The sequence below is a fragment of the Symphodus melops genome (assembly GCF_947650265.1).
Source record: "Symphodus melops genome assembly, chromosome: 4".
In the NCBI taxonomy this organism is placed as follows: Eukaryota; Metazoa; Chordata; class Actinopteri; order Labriformes; family Labridae; genus Symphodus; species Symphodus melops.
In genome coordinates, this window is record NC_136694.1 from 105,001 (window position 1) to 130,454 (window position 25,454).

Sequence of the window (25,454 nt, forward strand, 5' to 3'; positions counted from 1 at the left end):
TCAACCTTCTGTTTGAGAGACAACAACTCTGAACTTTGAATATGTAGATTTCTTTTCCGACTTTTCAGAATCTGGTTTCTATCTGTTTTCATTTCCGGTCTCTGCAGGCGGCGTGGAGGGTTTACGCTACAAACCTGAGCCGGACTGATTTGAATTCAACCTGGGATTATTACGAGAGGACTGTCTCTGTCCCCATGTACAGGTGAGACTCCACCTGTCCACTAACACACACATGCTTGTGTGATGTCTTTACATATGACTCTTCTTTGTGTGTCTCCAGGTTGATTCCACCTCTCAATCAGTTGGATCTGCTGAGAAACCTCAAGAACAAATCTGGACTTTCATTCAGGTGGGACAGTTTGTTTCTGACGTAACATTACACATTCATTCAGTTATGTTATGTAACCTGAAGTTATATCACGTTATGATGACTTACGTGTTACGTAACGTTAAGATACGATAGGTTACATTACAAAACAAAAGGTTACATAAGGTGATATTACATTACAATACAATGTATACGTTACATCACCATTACCTGTTACATCATGTTACCATACTTTACCTGTTACTTTACCTGTTACATCATGTTACCATACTTTACCTGTTACATCATGTTACCATACTTTACCTGTTACTTTATGTTACCATACTTTACCTGTTACATCATGTTAGCATACTTTACCTGTTACATCATGCTAGCATACTTTACCTGTTACATTATGTTACCATACTTTACCTGTTACATCATGTTACCATACTTTACCTGTTACATTATGTTACCATACTTTACCTGTTACATCATGTTACCATACTTTGCCTGTTACATCATGTTACCATACTTTACCTGTTACATCATGTTACCATACTTTGCCTGTTACATCATGTTACCATACTTTGCCTGTTACATCATGTTACCATACTTTGCCTGTTACATCATGTTACCATACTTTGCCTGTTACATCATGTTACCATACTTTGCCTGTTACATCATGTTACCATACTTTGCCTGTTACATCATGTTAGCATACTTTACCTGTTACATCATGTTACCATACTTTGCCTGTTACATCATGTTACCATACTTTGCCTGTTACATCATGTTACCATACTTTGCCTGTTACATCATGTTACCATACTTTGCCTGTTACATCATGTTAGCATACTTTACCTGTTACATCATGTTACCATACTTTACCTGTTACATCATGCTAGCATACTTTACCTGTTACATCATGTTAGCATACTTTACCTGTTACATCATGTTAGCATACTTTACCTGTTACATCATGTTAGCATACTTTACCTGTTACATCATGCTAGCATACTTTACCTGTTACATCATGTTACCATACTTTACCTGTTACATCATGCTAGCATACTTTACCTGTTACATTATGTTACCATACTTTACCTGTTACATCATGTTACCATACTTTACCTGTTACATTATGTTACCATACTTTACCTGTTGCATCATGTTACCATACTTTACCTGTTACATCATGCTAGCATACTTTACCTGTTACATCATGTTAGCATACTTTACCTGTTACATCATGTTAGCATACTTTACCTGTTACATCATGCTAGCATACTTTACCTGTTACATCATGTTACCATACTTTACCTGTTACATTATGTTAGCATACTTTACCTGTTACATTGTTACCATACTTTACCTGTTACATTATGTTACCATACTTTACCTGTTACATCATGTTACCATACTTTACCTGTTACATCATGTTACCATACTTTACCTGTTACATCATGTTAGCATACTTTACCTGTTACATCATGTTACCATACTTTACCTGTTACATCATGCTAGCATACTTTACCTGTTACATTATGTTACCATACTTTACCTGTTACATCATGTTACCATACTTTACCTGTTACATCATGTTACCATACTTTACCTGTTACATTATGTTACCATACTTTACCTGTTACATCATGTTACCATACTTTACCTGTTACATCATGCTAGCATACTTTACCTGTTACATCATGTTAGCATACTTTACCTGTTACATCATGTTACCATACTTTACCTGTTACATCATGCTAGCATACTTTACCTGTTACATTATGTTACCATACTTTACCTGTTACATCATGTTACCATACTTTACCTGTTACATCATGTTACCATACTTTACCTGTTACATTATGTTACCATACTTTACCTGTTACATCATGTTACCATACTTTACCTGTTACATCATGCTAGCATACTTTACCTGTTACATCATGTTAGCATACTTTACCTGTTACATCATGTTACCATACTTTACCTGTTACATCATGCTAGCATACTTTACCTGTTACATCATGTTACCATACTTTACCTGTTACATCATGTTACCATACTTTACCTGTTACATCATGCTAGCATACTTTACCTGTTACATCATGTTAGCATACTTTACCTGTTACATCATGTTACCATACTTTACCTGTTACATCATGCTAGCATACTTTACCTGTTACATTATGTTACCATACTTTACCTGTTACATCATGTTACCATACTTTACCTGTTACATCATGTTACCATACTTTACCTGTTACATCATGTTACCATACTTTACCTGTTACATCATGTTACCATACTTTACCTGTTACATCATGCTAGCATACTTTACCTGTTACATCATGTTAGCATACTTTACCTGTTACATCATGTTACCATACTTTACCTGTTACATCATGCTAGCATACTTTACCTGTTACATTATGTTACCATACTTTACCTGTTACATCATGTTACCATACTTTACCTGTTACATCATGTTACCATACTTTACCTGTTACATCATGTTACCATACTTTACCTGTTACATCATGCTAGCATACTTTACCTGTTACATCATGTTACCATACTTTACCTGTTACATCATGTTACCATACTTTGCCTGTTACATCATGTTACCATACTTTGCCTGTTACATTATGTTACCATACTTTACCTGTTACATCATGTTACCATACTTTACCTGTTACATCATGTTACCATACTTTGCCTGTTACATCATGTTACCATACTTTGCCTGTTACATTATGTTACCATACTTTGCCTGTTACATCATGTTACCATACTTTGCCTGTTACATTATGTTACCATACTTTACCTGTTACATCATGTTACCATACTTTACCTGTTACATCATGTTACCATACTTTACCTGTTACATCATGTTACCATACTTTATCTGTTACATCATGTTACCATACTTTACCTGTTACATCATGTTACCATATGATACGTTTCGATAAGGTTTCGATCCATTAAGTTATTTTCTGTTTATTTGCAGGAAGGACGTCCAGCCTGAACAGTCCCCCAGGTCAGAGTTCACTTCCTGTCTTGACTGACAGACCTTCAGCATGACTCGACTGGTGAAAAGAATCGACTGATTTTAGACTCAGACTGAATGACCAACTGTTAGAATATTTGGCCTTCTGTTTAGCAGATGTGGATCAGTAGGTGGCTGCGTGGTGATGGACTGACAGCTCAACTCTTATTTCACTCAGGAGTTCAACACTGCCAGCCTCAGTTCTGATTAAAGACTACATATTTTAGACATGAGGACCGTTGATATCTCTCCCTTTTCCTGCTTGCTCACAAAGCTTCCTCGTTCCTTTTTACCCTCTCTCTGTCTCTGTGTTGTTGTCTGTGGTCCCAGCAGCCAGAAGGTCAGTCTGAAGGAGAGGGTCTTCTCGTCTCCTCGGAGTTCAGGAACCAAAGGGAAAGGCTCTCCTCAGCATGGTGGGTGTGACAACCTTTTTGTTCTAATGTTTAAAAACAGTGTAGAGGTCGAACAGTTCACAGGAAACTGTCAGATTAGGCCGATTGTCCAGCGAGCAATGTCATTCAGGGACAGTTCTTTTCTTGGGTTTGTGTGATGAGTCCAAACAGTCTGCAGGTTCTTGAATCTGACCAACCTGTAAAACCAGGTGGTTTGCCTGCATTTCACTCGTCATGGTGGGCCGACTTCTGTGATCTTATGAACTGGTTTGAAAGAAAAAAGGCAGAATTTCAAAGTGACATGAGGGGAACAATCAAGAACTTATCCTGGAGTGTCCCATTCATGACATCTTTTTCTCTGTCCCTGCTTCCCGTCTCTGGTGGTTCCTACAGCCGTCCCTGGTGTCGCTTCATCCGTGGGTCCGAGTCCTAGTGTGGGTTCTGGAGGACCAGGGAGCATGGGGGGAATTCAGTCCATGAGGCGGTCCCCCAGCATGGAGCCAAGTCTCGAGGACAGTCCAAGCAAGGTTCCAAAGAGTTGGAGCTTCGGAGAACGTAGCAGAACCAGACAGGCCTTCAGGATCCGAGGAGCCGCTTCACGTCAAAACTCTGAAGGTAACTGAGTCCGAGCATCCAGAGCAGTCCAAGTATCATCCAGAAACTTCAAAGACGTGTCCTCTGGTTTAATTGGTCCACCATCAGGGGGGAATGGTAACATTATGTGTTGGTGCACATTGAATACACTCAGAGGAGTTAACCAATAGGTGGTGTCCCCTCCTCATTTTGCTCATTAAAGGGCAGAACATGAATGTTTGTGTTGTGTTATCATCTGCTCTGACTCGACCTGGAGGCAGAGCAGATTGCTGGTGCACATGATGCATAATTCATGGAGCTCTTGCTTTAAAGTCCAGATGTAATTAAAGTTCAGAGGTTTATAAAAAAGGTCCAGCGAGGGCAGCTTGTCCTGATTCAACGTGTTCACACAAGGACAAAGACACAAAGACTGATTGTGATATAAATAAAGATGTTAAAGTAAATAACAGAATTTGATTACAGATAGTTGATCACTGAAAGGTATCAAGGCACAGGTACTGCCAACCCTTACCCACATTATAAAATGTTCACTCCAGTGACATGTGCCTTTGTTTATGAATCTGATACTCATACAAGGGAGACTTTTCCTTAATGACTGCACTCTGCAGCGCATTTAGGGGACCATTTAAGCCTTTGCTTTTCTTTTTGATTAGACAGAGTCTGTGTTTCATTTGCACAAGTTCCTTGTGTGAATCACACCTGTTGTCCTTTCCTGAAGAAGGTGCCTTACATGACTTCTTTATCTGCAACACAAACCCGTCTGTGTGTTCACATGTGACTTTCCAGACCATGATGCTTGGTGGTTTAGGGTTTCGGGTTTGTCATTGTGTCCCATTGCACAAATAAACATGTCCACGTCACTGAACCTCCCTGCATGAAGTGTCAGATTCATTGTGAATGTAGCTGAAGCAAACACTTTATTCTGCTGTGCCCGCTGTTTGTGACGTCTCTGCTTGTGTTTGTGTGACGCTCCTGCCTGTGACCTGCAGCTTTTTATACATCCACCACAGAGACAGTGGGCAGAGCCGGGAGGGGGAAACAGGGATCTTACTGGGTCACTATGTTTTTAATTCACAATGTCATGAATCTGAGTACAGTCATACGAGACCTCAAAGACGACCCACGTGTTCCATGAAACACCACAGGAAGAAGGAATCGGCTAAGTGTCATGTTGAAGCATCAGCACGGTTAGAGGTTATCCTTATCTGATCCTCAAATCATGTTTACAGCAGGCCTTTTAAGTGAAGACTAAACATGTACATTTGTATACACATATAATCTTATCTGTCAGAGGGATACTTCATCGTTTACACACTAAAACAACTTTCACAGTAAAAAACAAGAGAAACTCGCCTTCTCCTGTATCGATGGCGTTAAACTCATCAAACTATTTTTAAACAACTAGCAAAAAGAAGAGAGGATAACTAAAGGAAAGAAAGTGAGGAAAAGGTCATGAGAGGATGCATGACTCCCATCTGACTGGTTTTAAACACGTCCATATAAACAGCCCTCCTGAATCTGAGCCGTCAATGCACAATGAAGCCTGAAAACCAGACGGTACCTAAAGTACTTTAATGTCTTTGTGTACAGAGTTTGTGCTAAACTAAGCCAGACTAACAGCTCCTCCCCTGCTTCCAGTGTTTGAGCTAAGCTAGGCTAACTGTTTCCCCTGCTTCCAGTGTTTGAGCTAAGCTAGGCTAACTGTTTCCCCTGCTTCTAATGTTTGAGCTAAGCTAGGCTAACAGTTTCCCCTGCTTCCAGTGTTTGAACTAGGCTAAGCTAACAGTTTCCCTTGCTCCCAGTGTTTGTGCTAGGCTAACAGTTTCCTTTCCTTCCAGTGTTTGTGCTAACCTAGGCTAACAGTTTCCCTTGCTAAAAGTTTCCCCTGCTTTCATTGTGTGTGCTAAGCTAGGCTAAAAGTTTTCCCTGCTTCTAGTCTTTGAACTAAGGTAATGTAACAGCTCTTTCCTGTGTCTCGTGTTTGTGCAAAGCTAGGCTTACAGTTTTCCCTGCTTCCAGCGTTTGAGCTAAGCTAGACTGAAAGTTTCCCCCTTTCCAGTGTTTGTGATAAGCTAGGCTAACAATTCCCCCTGCTTCCAGTGTTTGAGCTAAGCTAAACTAATGGCTCTTGAGACGAGTGTGTCTGCTAAAGTTGGCTAACCCTTCTCTTGCTTTCTGTGTCTTTTTAACTGTTTTCCTCACTTTCAGTCTTTGAACTAAGCTAATGTAACAGCTCTTTCCTGTGTCTCGAGTTTGTGCTAAGCTATAATAGCAGTATCCCCCCCTCTTCCATACTTTGTACTCTTCTCAGCTAGGCTAATGGTATTTTACCTGACATGATGACATGTTTGACCTGTGAGATCTTTGCTGTTTCTTCATCGTTGTTTTCAGTCTCTGATGATGATCATGTGGTGTTGTAGCTCGTTCCTCTGATGAAGGTCTGTCTCCTCTCTCCTCCTCCTCCTGTAGTGCTGATAGAGATGCAGGACGAAGAGTTCAGACAGAAGGGCTCCCCAGGTCAGCACACATTCACCGACACGAACACACTGACACAAATCTTTTAGTAACCAGTGTTAGCTTGATAAGCCTTTAAGGATTAGCTATTGACCCGGCCGTACAGGTACAGGAGGATAGTTCCACTTTGAGACAGCAGGATAAACATTCAGAGAGCTGGAGGTGTTCACGTCTAACTGCTCTTATATCTAAATGTTCTGTAACCTTCAGTCTTCAGGCAGCGTCCTTCCAACACGAGCTGTAAGGGAGCTCACAGAACCACATTTCTAAACGTCACATCGAGCATTATCGGTGCTTATTTCGATGGCAACAAAAACAGAAGGACTCAGCACCCACAATTGGCTAATTTCTCCTAATTATCAGAAAAGGGCACCCATTGCCTAGCGGGTTGTTTGTCAAGCGGGCCTGGGTTAAAATGCGACCTGTGGCTCTTTGCCTGCATGTCATCGCCCTCACTCTCTCTCCTTGATTTCTAACTTCATCCACTATCCTGTCTCTTTTAAAGGCACAAAAATAAAAATAAAACTCTGTAGCTTAGCGTTAGCTCAGGCTCAACTAAAATACCCTGTTTGTGTCTCCAGCTGTCATGTCACCTCCCAACAGAGCAACAGCTACAACAGAACTTGCAAACACACCGAACTTCACATAACGTAACCCATCTTTTATGTTTGGACGTTTCTTTTGATATGAGAAATCAAAGCTTTTTGACTCAGCTGAGACCAAATACATGTTGACCTTCTGAACACCCGCCTCGGGACAGGCCAGGATGCACCAGATGGATCTTTGGTGGTCCGTCCATCTGAAGGAGCCTTCGAGTGCCGCTGTGATGTCACTGATCTTATAACGCGCCCTTCGAAGGTTAGGGACACCTCTAACCCGTCTCGCTGTTACAGATGCCAGCATTCCTGGTGAAGACCTGGTGGACGACAACAAGAGCTGCCACTGCGAGTTCGTCCCTCAGGATCTGACTCCAGGGCTCAAAGTGACCATCAGAGCCATCTGGTAGGACGCCAAGCGCTCCGTTCATTCAGAACATCATTTTACTTTACCATCGCTCATGGCTTGACTCACGCTCTGTTGGCTGCTGATGATGCACTGAACTCATTCTGCTTTTGATTCACGTTATGTTTTGTTTGTTTTTGGTTTATGTTTGGCTCACCCCAGGTTCAAAGGTCACCATCAGCTGTTGGGTAAGACCAGTCAGTCTGACCTCCAGTTAGATTCACTGTTTCTGTTGTTTCACTGTTTTTGGTTGTTTGCCACTAAAGCTGCTCGATCCTTCATTTATAATTTATTGTTATTGTTTTCAATAAACTATTCATCCTGACTCTGTGATAGAGCGATCGTATCGCGGGGGGGGGGGCTTAAACAAAGGTAAACTGACCAAAGCGGGATAATGACGAAAAAGAATTTAAAGGATGAAGTCTGCTTTGAGGAGAAACCTTCACGTCTTCAGGAACATTTCATATTTGTCCTTTCATCAGATATTGTGATGTATAATCATATGTAGGGTTTTATAATATGAATTACACTATTCACACTAAAACTACATCCCATTGACGTGCAGCACACGCTGAGATTATCTCTGTTTTGTGAGAAGTGCCTGGATGGAGCTCTGATCCTGATTGGACAGTTTTCGAGAGCACACTCTAAAAGCATCTGAGACGGTCCAATGGTGGAGCTCGACAGTCAAGGAGCATCACACAAATGAAGCTTCACATCCACAACATGATTGTTTTAGTAATCAATAGAGAAGTGAAGACTAATGGTGGAGGATGAATCTCAGTCAGAAGGTGAGCAGCTGCAGATTTATAAGGTGAGGACACAGCAGCGTCTTTAAATCAGAGGAGACAATGAAAAGAGGTGAGAAGATAAGAGACAAAAACTGTGAGACAGCTTTACAAGAAGAACAACACAAATAAGACAAACATCCATGATGCAGCGTTTAATGAGAGGAAACACTGACGAGCAGGTCAGCAGCTCCTAAATCCTCAGTCTCACTTTGTTCAATGAATAATGACAGGTTGATGAATCGTTACATCGCCAATAATGAACGCTCGTTTGTTGTTGTTGAAGTCCTTTCTCTAATCCGCTCACGTGAGCTTGCTGCTGGGACTGGGACTATGTCAGGTGACCCGTGGTTTAGCGTGTCTCTGGGGCACAGAGTGGTGTGAACGCGCTGTCAGGAGGCCGTGTTGGTTTGAACCTGCTCATGTTTGCCTTTCAGCATCATGCGCTTCATGGTGTCAAAGAGGAAGTTTAAAGAGAGTCTTCGTCCCTATGACGTCATGGACGTGATCGAACAGTATTCAGCAGGACACTTGGACATGCTGGCCCGAATCAAAAACCTCCAGTCACGGTAAGACCTCAGTGTTCTCCTCGCTGCTTTAAGAAGTGTATGATGTTTGATCTTTGCTCTGAACTCTCAACTCCATACTGAAAGCGTTGAGATTTACTACGTGAGGTCACTGTCCCTGAAGCTCTCGCTCTGACACTTCCTGCGTTTGGATTGGCAGGGTGGATCAGATAGTCGGCAGAGGAACACCTATTGCAGACAAGGACCGTCCCAAAGCAGCCAATGAGGAGCTTCCTGAGGACCCGAGCATGATGGGACGGCTGGGGAAGGTGGAGAAGCAGGTAATCCACAGAAACCAGTCTGAAACTGTTTTGTTTTTAAGCGGGCTTGTATCTGATTGGCCCCCTGCTGATCTTGTGTCCCTCAGGTCTTGTCCATGGAGAGGAAGTTGGACTTCCTTGTCAACATCTACATCCAGCGAATGGGAATCCCCCAGGCGGAGACCGATGCTTACTTTGGATCCAAAGAGCCGGACCCGGCCCCGCCTTACCACAGTCCGGTGGACCATATGGAGAAGAGCCAGTCCATCTCCAAGATCATGCAGTCGGTCCACTTTCCTTACTTTGTCTTTTGTTTGGAGGCTGCAGGTGTTCTCTGTGATCAATAACTGCTTTGCATGTTGTGCAGGGGGTTGCCAGGCGACCATGTTGAAAAGAGTCGCACCGCCACAAAGATGGTCCGCTCCAGCAGCTCTACTGGACACAGAACCTACAACGCCCCCGCCTGCCCGCCCTCCACCTCCTGGCAGCCAATCAGCTCCCAGCTCAGCCAGCAGGCCGTGCATCCTCCCCAGCGTAGTCATGGTAACAGTCCGAGTCCTGTGGGGGACGGGTCTCTGGTACGACTCCCGCCTCCTCCGGCCGGAGAGAGGCACGGTGGGAACCGCTCCAACCGGCACAGCGCAGGAGAGCGAGGCGGAGCCGAGAGGGGCGTGGAGGGAGCCAACGGAACTGGAGGAGGGGAGGACGTCAAACCGGACAGTGAGAACTCCATGTCCATCCCATCCGTAGACCACGAGGAGCTCCAGCGCTCCTTCAGTGGATTTTCCATCTCTCAGTCCAGAGAGAACATGGACTTTCTCAACGGCTTCTACTCTTCATCTGCCAACATGGGAGACCACAGAGGAGGAGGAGGAGGAGGAGGAGGCGGCGGCGCCTGCTGTGCCGCCGTCCGGCCCTACATCGCACAGGGGGAGTCGGACTCCGACTCAGAGCTGTGTGCCCCGTCACCCCACACAGACGGGGCCTGGCCTGGAACCCAGTAGAGAGTAGGCCAGAACAGAACCAGCAAAACAAGGAAAGTCAAACTGATGAAACGAGGAGGGAGTCAGGTCAGACTGATGGAGTCAAAGATTTAAACACCAGCTGGAGCTACAGACTGAAGCACAATGGGGACTGTGAAGGGCACGAAGCAGCGGGAGGAAGTCATGCTGATTTCATTCATGTGAATGTTTTAACCTGTACAGCAAACGTTTGTTCTCACTTTGTTCCCTGCGAGGAAACAGCTGGCTACACGCTCGAAGTTTTTAAACCTGAGCTGAGGATAGATCCAACCGATGTTTAACCTTATCATCCAAGCGCTGTTGCCATAGTTACACAAGCTTCCTCTTCAGTCTCCACTGGGCTCGGAGGCTCAGTTCTGGTTATGATAGCTGCCATGTCAGAACGCTGTTAAAGAACGCAGCCCGGTCCACTCGCTCTCATTGGAGGGATCATGAACACCACACATTTGATGTTTATGATTCCAGACCAGGAGCAGGATATTTTCACACTCTGCACTTGAGCATCATTTGGACAATTAATGGGCAGGGACAGACAGGGACAGACAGGGACAGACCAGGCCCAAAATCATCCAGCGTGCAGCCAGCTGAAAGAGAGTACATCTTTACGCCTCATCTGATTGTTTCAATGTTGAAGACTCTCGTACTGTATCTGCATCACATCATCACAGCGAGCTGGTGACAGCTACATCAGTCACTATGTTGATAAAAAACATACCACAAAGCATCATGGGAACAGCGTGTAACATGACAATGCAAACGTTGTGTGGAGCTCAAACACAGAATCCTTGTTCTCCTGGACCTGAGGTGTGGTCATGTGGTCAGTGTTCAACGCATACGACTGACACAACTGTACCGGCATCTTCTACTGCTCATATATTTGACTCAAACAGGCTCCATTTAAGCTCCTTATATAATGTAGAGTTAGAAGTTTGGGCTTCTTGGCTGCTGATCTTACAAACCTAATTGTATTTTTAAACGGTATATTTCGCAAGACACCAATCTTTCAGGATGAGTAACGACATGTCTATGGCTGTCTCAGGTAAACTTCCCAAGCCCTTAAAACTAAAGATCAGGACACAGCCGCTCACGTTAGCTTAAACTCTGATAGCACCTAAGAATGGCGCCAGCAGTTTTTATTGGAATCCTGATCTAGTGTTATATCTGAGTAACCTTTGACCCCACAGAGTCATGTAGTTAGCTGTTTAGTTTTAGCAACATTGGTGTATTATCGTAGGTAGCAGCTTGAAAACCTGACATGTTGGACAATCTAATTTGACAAATTCAGCAAATACAGCAACAGGAATGTAAGCGACACAACGCTAAAGAGTCCACGTTGATAAGTCAAGGACACGTGTGGAGAACTATGGAAGCCCAAAGAGTGCTAACCGTGATAACGAGTAGCTATGGATGTTGTTTTCCTGGGGTTCATTTGACCACATAAGAAAACCTCCTGAAACCAGTCGTTACCACGGGGTGAACTGAACGGACTGGTTTAGGGCTTCCTCAGGGAACAGTCACTCAGAGGAACCAAAAAAACAACAGACGTACTCTAAGTACTGAGACGTACTTGTCTTTATATAAAGAGTTTAGAGTTTTACAGACGGACTGAAGCCATTATTGATAAGCCCCGCCCACTGAATCCACCGATACAAGGTGAAATGATACGTTATCAAATCTAAGATGGACAGGATGTATATGTGTTTTATTAACGATGTGACCATCTTTTGGTGATCCAAATGTAACTCCATGGAGTCGACGTTCTCGATTCTCGACCTTTAAACGCTCAAGTTTTTTATTTCCAGAGTAAAAACCTCACATAAAGACTCCTGTGAGCGATATTTGTTTGCATTTCGTCTGTCTGTTTATCTGTGTGTCCAACATGTACATCTGTTCAGGACGAATCTTTGAATGCAGCATCGTATAACTTCTCACCACACGTATCGCTCGACGTCTGTTCAAGTTGTGTTTCATACAAAATCTTATAAATGTGAAAAATCGGTACGACTTAAACCTATGTGTCACATAAACTGTACGTTCATAATGTTGCCTGTTTATTGTATTTCAATATTTATTAAAGATCTTTAACAACCTGAATTATCTCTGGTCCTGTGCTGCTGTTACCATGACAACCACACCCACAGGTAACATCACCTTCAGTTTAATCAGCCGTCAGACACACAAACATTGATTTAATGTCATCACCTTGAATCTAACACTGCATGTTTTTACACTGAAGGGTCACATGCTTTGATAGACCAATCTCTAGTCCACTAATTAATTACAAAGAATAACGCGTTAAATCAAAGTTTGCTTCATAAACAGTGCAGAACTGTTCGTCATTGCTTCGTGCTAGCCTATCGCTAGCTTCGTGCTAGCCTATCGCTAGCTTCGTGCTAGCTTATCGCTAGCTTCGTGCTAGCCTATCGCTAGCTTATCGCGAGCTTATCGCGAGCTTCGTGCTAGCTTATCGCGAGCTTCGTGTTAGCTTATCGCTAGCTTATCGCTAGCTTCGTGCTAGCTTCGCCACAATGTACAAACAAGTGTTTGCAGCGTAAACTCGACCAAATGACTGTCTTCAGGACCAAAATGAGTAATTCAACGTCTGATAAACTTACAAATTCACTTTCTAAATTGATTGCTCTGGACTGTAGACCACTGTTAGTGGTAGAAGATGAGGGGTTTAGATAGACAAATAGAGACAGACAAGTACAATTGGCTGCATTGCATCCATTCATCCACCAAAATCAATTTAGATTGAGAATTGTTGCTTTTTAGCACAAATATTGTGATGCACTTTAAATGCGATTCATTTCGATTTCTTAATTAGAAAGCCCTGAGTGAGTTAAACATGTTTAATCAAGTCTCACCCCTAATTTAAACACAAATTCAGTGTAAGAATATACAACATATTTGAAATGTGTGTATGTAAATACAAACAGACATTAAACCAGCAGGAAATGAAGCTGCTTCAGGGACCTTTTATGGACTTCATCCAGGTCCAGGTCTCTGCAGGACTAACCCATCAGTGACACTGAACAGTCTCTGCTGCAGACTGGGGGTGGAGCGGTCCGTCTGCAGGTGCTCGTCATGTGACCATGTGACCTCTGGATCGGAGTATTCTTTAGACTGTTTAATTATACTGTTAACTCATTTGTATGAAACATGAACAACTTTATGAAACCAAACAATGAACGAGCGACCTTGAGAATAAAAGTGTCAAATTCTTCAAAGAGCTCAAGGTCGTTTTCACCAGAATCATCCAAAGAGACGTTTTTTTAATATACACAACTTTATTTAAAACTTCTTAAACAAAACGACTGATTAAGATTTACAGAGTGTACGTAAAGACTGCGTGGAAAAGTCAAGGAGGGGAAACTGCTGCTCCAGGCGGCCATCTTGGCTCTCACTTCTTCTTGAATCTGAAGGAGAGAACAGGCGGTCAGCTATCTTTCCTGTTTGACATCTTCACTGTGCTTTTCCAAGTTCAAAATTCAGACCGCTTTTAAACGTCTAAATGTCTGTGCGCCGGGCGCTCACTGGCTCACAGATAGAGAAGGTCAAACTCACCTGGAGTTACCGGGGCGCTTCCTGTCCATACCGGGGCGCTTCCTGTCCATACCGGGGCGCTTCCTGTCCATACCGGGACGCTTACTGTCCATACCGGGACGCTTACCGTCCTTACCGGGACGCTTACTGTCTTTACCGGGACGCTTCCTGTCCATGCCAAGACGCTTCCTGTCTTCGAAAGATGGTCTGTAACCATGGAGATGGGAGACAGGCAGAAAGAAAGGTGAGACAAACTTGCGGAGGAACAAGACAGACAGACAGACGGACAGAGAGACAGAAGGACAGACAGAGAGACAGACAGACAGAGAGACGGACAGACAGACAGAGAGACAGACACTAAGACAGACAGACGGACAGACAGACAGTCTCACCCCGCTCTATATTGTTTGAGCGCCTTGCTGCTCGTGTTGGTCAGCTCTTTGTCGAACACAGACTTCTTTCCTCCTTTCTTAGGTTGTTGTTTGGCCGCTGCAGACAGACGGCGTGCAGAGAGACAACATGGCGTACATTCACTTATGATAGAGACATCCATACTGTTTGTTTTCTGTGATGAAAAGGGTTCAGCCCTCAGAGGGTTTTTATCTGGGGGGTTCTGCTGACCTGTACTCGGCGTCTCGTCTTCCATCATTGCTCTCGCTCTCTTCGGTCGTCTCTCTCTTTTGGCCGCCCGCTCGGCAAACATCTGCGCCTTCAGGATCTCAAACTGGGCGCGCTCCTCAGGCTGACGTTCAGACATCAGAGAGCACAGATTTAAACAGACTGTATTCAAATACATCTGCACTGCGCGTCTGTCCTGTCGCTATGACAACAGTCTCTGACCACGCCCACACTGCTCCGTTACTTTTTACTGCACATATTTGATTTTAAATGTGTTTACCTCCTGATCAGACAGAGCGAGGAGGATAATCTGCAGGTGGCAAAACTACGGGAATATTGTCCATTTGAAAAGGAGCGCTGACATGAACAGCACCTTCTGAGAGAAGGTGAACGATTTTTAATGAGTTTGCTCAGAGCGGCCACACAAAGAAGGAGGAGCGCTGGGACGCTGTGTCTCCAGGCGAGCGTCAATGCACGCTCTCTACTCACTGGAAACTAAAGAAACAAAGACACGCTCTGACACGACGGGCACAGGACTAAGTAAACGTATTAAAAATGTCAAATCACATCTGAAGCTGTTTGAAGAACACGGGAACAAAGAGCAAGTCTTCAGCACACGGTGTCTCCTTTTCTCTTTAAGATGACTGAAGGCCTCATTGAGATCGAGTGGTTTTACAGCACGCAGCATCACAAAGCATCAACATGTCCACTGATTGGTTCAGTCATTACCGTCAGCTCCTTCTTCCCGCCGTCCTTCAGGAACTTCTCTCTCTTCTTCTTCCCTCTCAGAGCGAGATCGAACTCCTGCAGAGCCTTCGACACTGAGGAGGACGAGGAGCCGTTTAGAAAACACACCATGTGGAGGACGACAGAGTAACACACTGTGTGTGTGTGTGTGTGTGTGTGTGTGTGTGTGTGTGCGCTCACCTCGGCTCTGTTTTCTCTCCTGTTGAGTCTGAAACCAAACTCTCTGAGCCTCAGTCGAGGAGGCGGAGCTATCGAGACGTTTCTGAGCCACACTCAACTGTGCAAACACACACAAAGATTCAGTCAGGCGTGTGTACAGGTGTACAGTCAGACGTGTGTTCAGTCAGACGTGTGTACAGTCAGACGTGTGTACAGGTGTTCAGTCAGATGTGTGTACAGTCAGACGTGTGTTCAGGTGTTCAGTCAGATGTGTGTACAGGTGTTCAGTCAGATGTGTGTTCAGGTGTTCAGTCAGACGTGTGTTCAGGTGTTCAGTCAGACGTGTGTACAGGTGTTCAGTCAGACGTGTGTTCAGTCAGACGTGTGTTCAGTTAGACATGTGTACAGTCAGACGTGTGTTCAGGTGTTCAGTCAGATGTGTGTACAGGTGTTCAGTCAGACGTGTGTACAGTCAGATGTGTGTACAGGTGTTCAGTCAGACGTGTGTACAGTCAGACGTGTGTTCAGTCAGACATGTGTACAGTCAGACGTGTGTTCAGTCAGACATGTGTACAGTCAGACGTGTGTTCAGTCAGACATGTGTACAGTCAGACGTGTGTTCAGGTGTTCAGTCAGATGTGTGTACAGGTGTTCAGTCAGATGTGTGTACAGGTGTTCAGTCAGACGTGTGTACAGGTGTTCAGTCAGATGTGTGTACAGGTGTTCAGTCAGACGTGTGTACAGGTGTTCAGTCAGATGTGTGTACAGTCAGACGTGTGTTCAGGTGTTCAGTCAGACGTGTGTTCAGTCAGACGTGTGTACAGGTGTTCAGTCAGATGTGTGTACAGTCAGACGTGTGTTCAGTCAGACGTGTGTACAGGTGTTCAGTCAGACGTGTGTACAGTCAGACGTGTGTTCAGGTGTTCAGTCAGACGTGTGTTCAGGTGTTCAGTCAGATGTGTGTACAGTCAGACGTGTGTTCAGGTGTTCAGTCAGACGTGTGTTCAGGTGTTCAGTCAGACGTGTGTACAGGTGTTCAGTCAGACGTGTGTACAGGTGTTCAGTCAGACGTGTGTTCAGTCAGACGTGTGTTCAGTCAGACGTGTGTACAGGTGTTCAGTCAGACGTGTGTTCAGTCAGACGTGTGTTCAGTCAGACGTGTGTTCAGTCAGACGTGTACAGGTGTACAGTCAGACATGTGTACAGTCAGACATGTGTACAGTCAGGTGTGTACAGTCAGACATGTGTACAGTCAGACATGTGTACAGTCAGGTGTGTACAGTCAGACGCGTGTACAGTCAGACATGTGTACAGTCAGACGTGTGTACAGTCAGACGTGTGTACAGTCAGACGTGTGTACAGTCAGACGTGTGTACAGTCAGACGTGTGTACAGTCAGGTGTGTTCAGTCAGACGTGTGTTCAGTCAGACGTGTGTTCAGTCAGACGTGTACAGGTGTACAGTCAGACGTGTGTACAGTCAGGTGTGTACAGTCAGACGTGTGTACAGTCAGACGTGTGTTCAATCAGACGTGTGTTCAGTCAGACGTGTGTTCAATCAGACGTGTGTACAGTCAGGTGTGTTCAGTCAGACGTGTGTACAGTCAGACGTGTGTTCAGTCAGACGTGTACAGGTGTACAGTCAGACGTGTGTACAGTCAGACGTGTGTTCAGTCAGACGTGTACAGGTGTACAGTCAGACGTGTGTACAGTCAGATGTGTGTACAGTCAGACATGTGTTCAGTCAGACGTGTGTTACAGGTGCATTAGTTTGTGGTGTGCTCAGGTGTACCTTGGCCTCGGACGCAGCCAGCTCTCTCTCCTCTCTCTCCAGCCTCATCACAGCTCCAACGTCTTTTTCTATTTTGGTGATCAGATCTCTGAACTTCAGGATGACGTCTGGGCGAGAGACACAGAAAGAGAGAGAGTGACACACCTGGGAACACTTGAACAGGTGACACCGGCTCCGTCTATTGACTGGACACAGGCCGCCTGCCTGTCTCACTCAGGTGTGCGTACCTGGCGGCAGGACTCGAGCCTTCACGCTGTTCTTGGCCGATTTCACCACTTCCTTCAGGATCTTCCTCTCGGACTCTCCGACCAGAGACACCGAGCGCCCAGAACGCCCGGCCCTGGCCGTCCGGCCCACACGGTGGACATAGTGCTTCACAGTGGACGGCATGGTGAAGTTTATCACCTGAACAAGCAGACAGGTGAGAAGAGGGGGAGTGATGAGTAACTCACTCACACACACACACACACACACACACACACACACACACACACACACACACACACACACACACACACACACACACACACACACACACACACACACACACACACACACACACACACACACACACAGCAGTGACCTCATCACTCTATTTAACTGTCCCACCGTTTTGACGCCGTCGATGTCCAACCCTCTGGCTGCTACGTCCGTCGCCACCAAAATATCGATCTGCTCGTCCTTAAAACGCCTGGAGAAGAAAACGAGAAGAAGGTTCTATGTCGTCTGTTCCTGCAGAATCAAGTACCTGGTTCGGTTTGTGTGTGTGTGTGTACCTGAGGTTCTCTAATCTCTGGTTCTGTGTGTGTGTACCTGAGGTTCTCTAATCGCTGGTTCTGTGTGTGTGTACCTGAGGTTCTCTAATCTCTGGTTCTGTGTGTGTGTACCTGAGGTTCTCTAATCGCTGGTTCTGTGTGTGTGTGTACCTGAGGTTCTCTAATCTCTGGTTCTGTGTGTGTGTACCTGAGGTTCTCTAATCTCTGGTTCTGTGTGTGTGTGTGTGTACCTGAGGTTCTCTAATCTCTGGTTCTCTGTGTGTGTGTGTGTACCTGAGGTTCTCTAATCTCTGGTTCTGGCTCAGTTCTCCGTGCAGTTCTCCGACCTTCAGTCCCATCAGTCCCAGCAGGATGTGCAGTCTGTGAGCCTGTTTCCTGGTCTGAGTGAAACACATCACATGATCCTGGAACGTCCGAGTCAGCAGAGCTACAACACACACACACACACACACACACACACACACACACACACACACACACACACACACACACACACACACACACACACACACACACACACACACACACACACACGTTAGAAGGTCAGCAGGTGTGTGTTAGTACAGTCACAGTAGGATCAGGACTCACCTGCCACCACGGCCTCTCGGTCTCCCTCTCTGTTCTGTCGGATTCTCACAAACTCTTGTCTCAGAAACGGAGCCACGTCTGTGTTACTGTTTACAAAGATTCTGATTGGCTGCTTCAACGACACCGCTGCCAGGTCCTTCACCTGGAGACACAGGAGGTCACATGACCAGCTTTAAAACAGCTGGAGACACAGGAGGTCACATGACCAGCTTTAAAACACCTGGAGACACAGGTGGTCACATGACCAGCTTTAAAACAGCTGGGGACACAGGTGGTCACATGACCAGTTGGAGACACAGGTGGTCACATGACCAGTTGGAGACACAGGTGGTCACATGACCAGCTTTAAAACACCTGGAGACACAGGTGGTCACATGACCAGCTTTAAAACACCTGGAGACACAGGAGGTCACATGACCAGCTTTAAAACACCTGGAGACACAGGTGGTCACATGACCAGTTGGAGACACAGGTGGTCACATGACCAGCTTTAAAACAGCTGGGGACACAGGTGGTCACATGACCAGTTGGAGACACAGGTGGTCACATGACCAGCTTTAAAACAGCTGGGGACACAGGAGGTCACATGACCAGCTTTAAAACAGCTGGGGACACAGGTGGTCACATGACCAGCTTTAAAACAGCTGGGGACACAGGTGGTCACATGACCAGCTTTAAAACAGCTGGGGACACAGGTGGTCACATGACCAGCTTTAAAACACCTGGAGACACAGGTGGTCACATGACCAGCTTTAAAACAGCTGGGGACACAGGTGGTCACATGACCAGCTTTAAAACACCTGGAGACACAGGTGGTCACATGACCAGCTTTAAAACAGCTGGAGACACAGGAGGTCACATGACCAGCTTTAAAACACCTGGAGACACAGGTGGTCACATGACCAGTTGGAGACACAGGTGGTCACATGACCAGCTTTAAAACACCTGGGGACACAGGAGGTCACATGACCACCTGGAGACACAGGTGGTCACGTGACCAGCTGGAGACACAGGAGGTCACATGACCAGTTGGAGACACAGGTGGTCACATGACCAGCTTTAAAACAGCTGGGGACACAGGTGGTCACATGACCAGCTTTAAAACAGCTGGAGACACAGGAGGTCACATGACCAGCTTTAAAACAGCTGGGGACACAGGAGGTCACATGACCAGCTTTAAAACAGCTGGGGACACAGGAGGTCACATGACCAGCTTTAAAACAGCTGGGGACACAGGAGGTCACATGACCACCTGGAGACACAGGTGGTCACGTGACCAGCTGGAGACACAGGAGGTCACATGACCAGCTGGAGACACAGGAGGTCACATGACCAGCTGGAGACACAGGAGGTCACATGACCAGTTGGAGACACAGGAGGTCACATGACCAGCTGGAGACACAGGAGGTCACATGACCACCTGGAGACACAGGTGGTCACGTGACCAGCTGGAGACACAGGAGGTCACATGACCAGTTGGAGACACAGGTGGTCACATGACCAGCTTTAAAACAGCTGGGGACACAGGTGGTCACATGACCAGCTTTAAAACACCTGGAGACACAGGAGGTCACATGACCAGCTTTAAAACAGCTGGGGACACAGGAGGTCACATGACCACCTGGAGACACAGGTGGTCACGTGACCAGCTGGAGACACAGGAGGTCACATGACCAGCTGGAGACACAGGAGGTCACATGACCAGCTGGAGACACAGGAGGTCACATGACCAGTTGGAGACACAGGAGGTCACATGACCAGCTGGAGACACAGGAGGTCACATGACCAGCTGGAGACACAGGAGGTCACATGACCAGTTGGAGACACAGGAGGTCACATGACCAGCTGGAGACACAGGAGGTCACATGACCAGCTGGAGACACAGGAGGTCACATGACCAGCTGGAGACACAGGAGGTCACATGACCAGCTGGAGACACAGGAGGTCACATGACCAGCTGGAGACACAGGAGGTCACATGACCAGTTGGAGACACAGGAGGTCACATGACCAGCTGGAGACACAGGAGGTCACATGACCAGCTGGAGACACAGGAGGTCACGTGACCAGCTGGTGTGTGTTTACCTCCTCTGTCATGGTGGCAGAGAACAACATGGTCTGTCTGTTGTAGGCACACATCCTGATGATCTCCTTCATCTGCTCCTCAAAGTACTCGTCCAACATCCTGGGAGACAAACAGGGACACAGGTGAGTCTTTGTTCCCCAGGTGGGTTTACTGATTCATCTCCACAGGGTACCTGTCGGCCTCGTCCAGGATCAGGATCTCGATGTGCGTCAGCTCAAAGCTCGGCGTGTTGTGAAGATGATCGATAAGCCGACCAGGTGTAGCTATCAGAACATCTGGCCCCGCCCTCAACGCCACCTCCTGAGACTTCAGGTCCAACCCACCTGGAGACAGAGAGAGAGAGGGGGGGGGGACAGAGAGAGAGACAGAGAGAGACAGAGAGAGAGAGGTCAGGAGCAGAACACAGACGGGAGCCGGTCCAGGTGACCAGGTGTTCAGTCTTACCCACAGCCAGGCAGGTGGTGATGGAGGTGAACTGGGCCAGCTGCCGGGCCACAGAGTGGACCTGGATCCCCAGCTCTCTGGTGGGAACCAGAACCAAAACTCGGGTCACCTGGGACGTCCTGGGTTTATAAACCAAACGCTCCAACACGGGCAACATGAAGGCTGCTGTCTTCCCTGCAGGGCGGAGAGGACTGGTCAGTTTGAAAACAGAACCCCAGTGTGACAAAGCGGTCCTGGTCCGGCGCTCTCACCTGTGCCCGTGGCGGCGCAGGCGCACAGGTCTCTGCCCAGCAGACCCACCGGCACACACGCCTGCTGGATGGGAGTCGGCTGCTTGAAGCCCAGAGCGGTGATGGCCTGCAGAGACACCGTCAAGGATCACAAAGCAGAACAACAGGGACAGGGACCCTCAGAGACCCACAGGGACCCACAAGGACTCTCAGGGACCCACAGGGACCCACAGGGACCCACAGGGACCGGGCCAGTCCTGGTTCATACGTACCTTGAGGATGGGTCGGGACAGGTTCATGTCATCGAAGGTCAGCTTATCGTCGAACTGTGAGGCGTCTTCGTAGTACGACTCCGGGGCCTGAGAACACACACGCCTGTTACCATGGCAACAAAGAAGCAGGCGTAAATGCACCTACACCAGCTCCTCCTCCTCTTCCTCACCTCCTCCTCCAGCTTCCTCTTCTTCCCCCGTCGCTCTTTGTCTCTCAGCGTGTCTGACAGGGATCAAACAGAAGCGTTAGCTCCGCCTCCTCTCTCACTACGCTCCACCTCTTCATCGTCTTCTCACCTGATTTAGTCAGAATCTGCTCGTCTTCAGAGTCAAACTCATCTTCCTCGTCCTCCTCTTCATCGCTGTCCTCGTCCCCGTCCTCCTCTCCTGCAGGAGGCTTCACATCCTCCTCCTCCTCCTCCTCCTGGTCCTTCTCTGCAGAACCTTCGGCAGCGTCGCTCTCGGCTGACTTCTCCTGCAGAGCACAACAAACTCAGAGGACCCTGAACGCACCACGGACAGAGGACCCTGAACGCACCACGGACAGAGGACCCTGAACGCACCACGGACAGAGCGCCCGCCTCCACTCACCTCCGCCTTCCTCTTCTTCCTGATCTTCTCGATCTTCTGGTCCAGCGTGGTCGCAGTTCTCTGCAAACACACCGACAGGAAGTCACGACAAAGGTGTGTGTGTGAGTGTGAGTGTGAGTGTGAGTGTGTGTGTGTGTGAGTGTGTGTGTGAGTGTGTGTGTGTGAGTGTGAGTGTGTGAGTGTGTGTGTGTGTGTGTGTGTGTGTGTTGAGAGGAACCACACACACACACAGCGTCTCTCTGCGGTGACACGGCGAGCTACCTTGATCTTGAGCTGCTTCATGACGTCGGCCATCGCCCACTCTTCTCCATGATGCAGCACGTCTCTCTCTCCAAACTCAAAGTCGGCGTTGAAGTCTTTAACCCCGCGCGTCCCAAACTTCTTCTTCCTGTTCAGAACGATGGGCTGGTCCTGAAACACAAGCAGACCCCCCACATCAACCACCTTCACTTTACTGCTGACCAGGGCGGTACAGTCGGGGGTTCGATTCCCAGCTCCTGCAGCTGCATGCTCGAGTCGCTCTGCTTCATGTACGAGACAATTCAAACCAACCGGACGTCCCTGGAAGATGTAGGTTTATAAAAAGCCTCCAAAACAGAAAACAAAATGATTCAACCAAATGGATTTAAAGAGGACATGGAGACGTCTCCGTCCATCAGACGGAGCTTCATTTAACCTGAGTCAGTCTGAACGTAGAGACGAGGACATGGAGACGTCTCCGTCCATCATTTAAAGAGGACACGTTCTCCTCCTTTCAAACAGCGCCCCCTGGTGCTCTGAATGAAACATCAGTGTTTCTGAGCTTCGGTCTAAATATAACATGAATCAGGCAGCAGAGGAGGTTTGTGACCCTGTTAGAAACCTGCTCTCTCTGAACGCTCTGTTTTGGTGTGTGTCTCTTTAAATGCAATAAGCTCCGCCCCCTGAGTTTACCCAGTAGACATCACTCCTCTGTAGAGAGAATAAAAATGACAGACCTGCTTTAAAGTTTCTCTCTAGTCTGGAGGTGGGGTCCATGGGAGGAGATATCAGGGGAGGGGATTGTACTACCAGAGTCCCACTGTGACATCACAAGGGGAAACAGAGCATTGTTCTCTGTGTGTTAAGACTTAAACTCCACAAACAAAGGACGGGATGGATTCATTTCACATGTTGCTGGTCAGTAGACTCTCAGGTTACTCACATACATGTTTATAATCCTCCTTTAAAGCCAGGACTGGATTCTTTATGGGGGCCACTGTGAATCCTGGTCTATGGGGGCCACTGTGAATCCTGGTCTATGGGGGCCACTGTGAATCCTGGTCTATGGGGGCCACTGCGAATCCAGGTCTATGGGGGCCACTGTGAATCCTGGTCTATGGGGGCCACTGTGAATCCTGGTCTATGGGGGCCACTGCGAATCCAGGTCTATGGGGGCCACTGCGAATCCAGGTCTATGGGGGCCACTGTGAATCCTGGTCTATGGGGGCCACTGCGAATCCTGGTCTATGGGGGCCACTGGGAATCCTGGTCTATGGGGGCCACTGTGTATCCTGGTCTATGGGGACCACTGTGAATCCTGGTCTATGGGGGCCACTGTGAATCCTGGTCTATGGGGACCACTGTGAATCCTGGTCTTTGGGGGCCACTGTGAATCCTGGTCTTTGGGGACCACTGTGAATCCTGGTCTATGGGGGCCACTGTGAATCCTGGTCTATGGGGACCACTGTGAATCCTGGTCTTTGGGGGCCACTGTGAATCCTGGTCTTTGGGGACCACTGTGAATCCTGGTCTTTGGGGGCCACTGTGAATCCTGGTCTATGGGGGCCACTGTGTATCCTGGTCTATGGGGACCACTGTGAATCCTGGTCTATGGGGGCCACTGTGTATCCTGGTCTATGGGGGCCACTGTGAATCCTGGTCTATGGGGGCCACTGTGAATCCTGGTCTATGGGGGCCACTGTGAATCCTGGTCTATGGGGGCCACTGTGTATCCTGGTCTATGGGGGCCACTGTGTATCCTGGTCTATGGGGGCCACTGTGAATCCTGGTCTATGGGGGCCACTGTGAATCCTGGTCTACAGAGATGTTATTTTAACCAAGCAAACTGAATTAGTCTTAAATGAATGAATTCTCTGCGTGTTAAAGGACAAAGATCTAAGATCTGCTTCCTTCAGAGACACGTTTAAACCCTCCGGACCGATCAGCGGGCAGTCTGCTGTTTTCACGCCGGGCACACTCACCTCCTGCTCGGACTCGGTGTCGGGCTCCACCGGGCTCTCCTCGTCGTCCTGGATCGTCCCGATCAGACCCAGCTGATCCAACATGGCGGATATGAACCCGGTTCAGGACCGGACACTGAGTACCAGGGTACTAACAGGTTCTGGACGTGTTCTGTTAAGTTTCTGTGATGTGCTGTCGCCACAGATACACACGTGTGTTGACGGAAACAGGAAGAACAGGCGGAAGTAACTCTTCTTCTTTGGTGCGATGTAGCGGTTGACGTTATAGTGCGTTACCGCCACCTACCGGTTTGGAGGGTGGATACATGATTCATACATGATCCATACATGATTCATACATGATTCATACATGATCCATACATGATTCATACATGATCCATACATGATTCATACATGCATTAGAGGACACAAATAACCAATCTGAACAGCGATTGTTCAGAAAACATCAGCCAGATGTTTCCTCCTCCACGTCATTGAACGTCCTTTGAGCATCCTCCAATGAGAGCAGCTCATTTTAAGAAAGGAAGCAGCAAACCTAAACACATTTCTCCCCAGGTCAGCTCTGACCTTTGGAACAGACAGAAAAGAAAAGGTTCTGAGACCGAAGATTACAAGTCCCTGATCCTGTCTGACCGAGGTCAGAGGTCATGAAGGAAGTCGACCTGAGACAGACTTGTAGATTGACTTTCCTTATAAGAGACCACAAACAGGCTATATTTATATCTGCTCCATCTCTCAGTCTCATATCTTTGTCAGTGAATTATAACGGGTTCTAATGGTTCTGATGTTCATAGTCACGCCCCCTGAGGGCCCCTGAGGGCCCCCTTTAGGACCCCGGTCATAAAGTCATGTTAAAGTCAAATCTACAGAGCTTTTATTTTGAAGT

At 47.0% G+C, this 25,454-nt stretch overlaps 3 protein-coding genes across 3 annotated transcripts in view; 2 read left to right on the plus strand and 1 right to left on the minus strand.

The window, feature by feature from the left end:
• LOC306822079 (potassium voltage-gated channel subfamily KQT member 2-like) overlaps positions 1 to 206 on the plus strand; it is a gene marked incomplete at its 3' end in the record, with an annotated part of 11,305 nt that extends 11,099 nt beyond the window's left edge. The window contains exon 9 of the mRNA XM_079340811.1: positions 108 to 206. Coding sequence (XP_079196937.1) covers positions 108 to 206 — 99 coding nt within the window. The remainder of the gene's footprint in view (positions 1 to 107) is intronic.
• A 4,075-nt stretch (positions 207 to 4,281) lies between these two features.
• LOC306822080 (potassium voltage-gated channel subfamily KQT member 2-like) lies at positions 4,282 to 10,883 on the plus strand. The gene is made up of 7 exons (XM_079340812.1): positions 4,282 to 4,369; positions 7,756 to 7,864; positions 8,027 to 8,052; positions 9,090 to 9,221; positions 9,379 to 9,499; positions 9,586 to 9,761; positions 9,846 to 10,883. Exons 4-7 carry the CDS (start codon positions 9,094 to 9,096, stop codon positions 10,480 to 10,482), a joined length of 1,062 nt encoding a protein of 353 aa, XP_079196938.1. The 5' UTR covers positions 4,282 to 4,369; positions 7,756 to 7,864; positions 8,027 to 8,052; positions 9,090 to 9,093; the 3' UTR covers positions 10,483 to 10,883.
• A 2,887-nt stretch (positions 10,884 to 13,770) lies between these two features.
• On the minus strand, positions 13,771 to 24,807 carry ddx27 (DEAD (Asp-Glu-Ala-Asp) box polypeptide 27). The gene is made up of 21 exons (XM_079341174.1): positions 24,569 to 24,807; positions 22,608 to 22,757; positions 22,347 to 22,406; positions 22,053 to 22,230; positions 21,926 to 21,978; positions 21,756 to 21,845; positions 21,505 to 21,610; positions 21,254 to 21,427; positions 20,982 to 21,132; positions 20,809 to 20,908; positions 18,725 to 18,866; positions 18,410 to 18,563; positions 17,970 to 18,051; positions 17,588 to 17,765; positions 17,361 to 17,467; positions 15,592 to 15,688; positions 15,394 to 15,485; positions 14,668 to 14,788; positions 14,439 to 14,535; positions 14,068 to 14,253; positions 13,771 to 13,919 (listed from the first exon to the last, which is right to left on the minus strand). Exons 1-21 carry the CDS (start codon positions 24,650 to 24,652, stop codon positions 13,904 to 13,906), a joined length of 2,418 nt encoding a protein of 805 aa, XP_079197300.1. The 5' UTR covers positions 24,653 to 24,807; the 3' UTR covers positions 13,771 to 13,903.
• Between the last annotated feature and the right edge of the window lie 647 nt (positions 24,808 to 25,454).

Coding starts and splice junctions, on each gene's coding strand:
- LOC306822080 (XM_079340812.1), top strand. CDS start 9,094: ATGCGCTTCATGGTGTCAAAGAGGAAGTTTAAAGAGAGTCTTCGTCCC. Junction 9,222..9,378: donor ATCAAAAACCTCCAGTCACG/GTAAGACCTCAG, acceptor TTGGATTGGCAG/GGTGGATCAGATAGTCGGCA. Junction 9,762..9,845: donor TCCATCTCCAAGATCATGCA/GTCGGTCCACTT, acceptor CATGTTGTGCAG/GGGGTTGCCAGGCGACCATG.
- ddx27 (XM_079341174.1), bottom strand. CDS start 24,652: ATGTTGGATCAGCTGGGTCTGATCGGGACGATCCAGGACGACGAGGAG. Junction 21,611..21,755: donor TGTCCCGACCCATCCTCAAG/GTACGTATGAAC, acceptor GTGTCTCTGCAG/GCCATCACCGCTCTGGGCTT. Junction 21,428..21,504: donor CTGCGCCGCCACGGGCACAG/GTGAGAGCGCCG, acceptor TCCGCCCTGCAG/GGAAGACAGCAGCCTTCATG.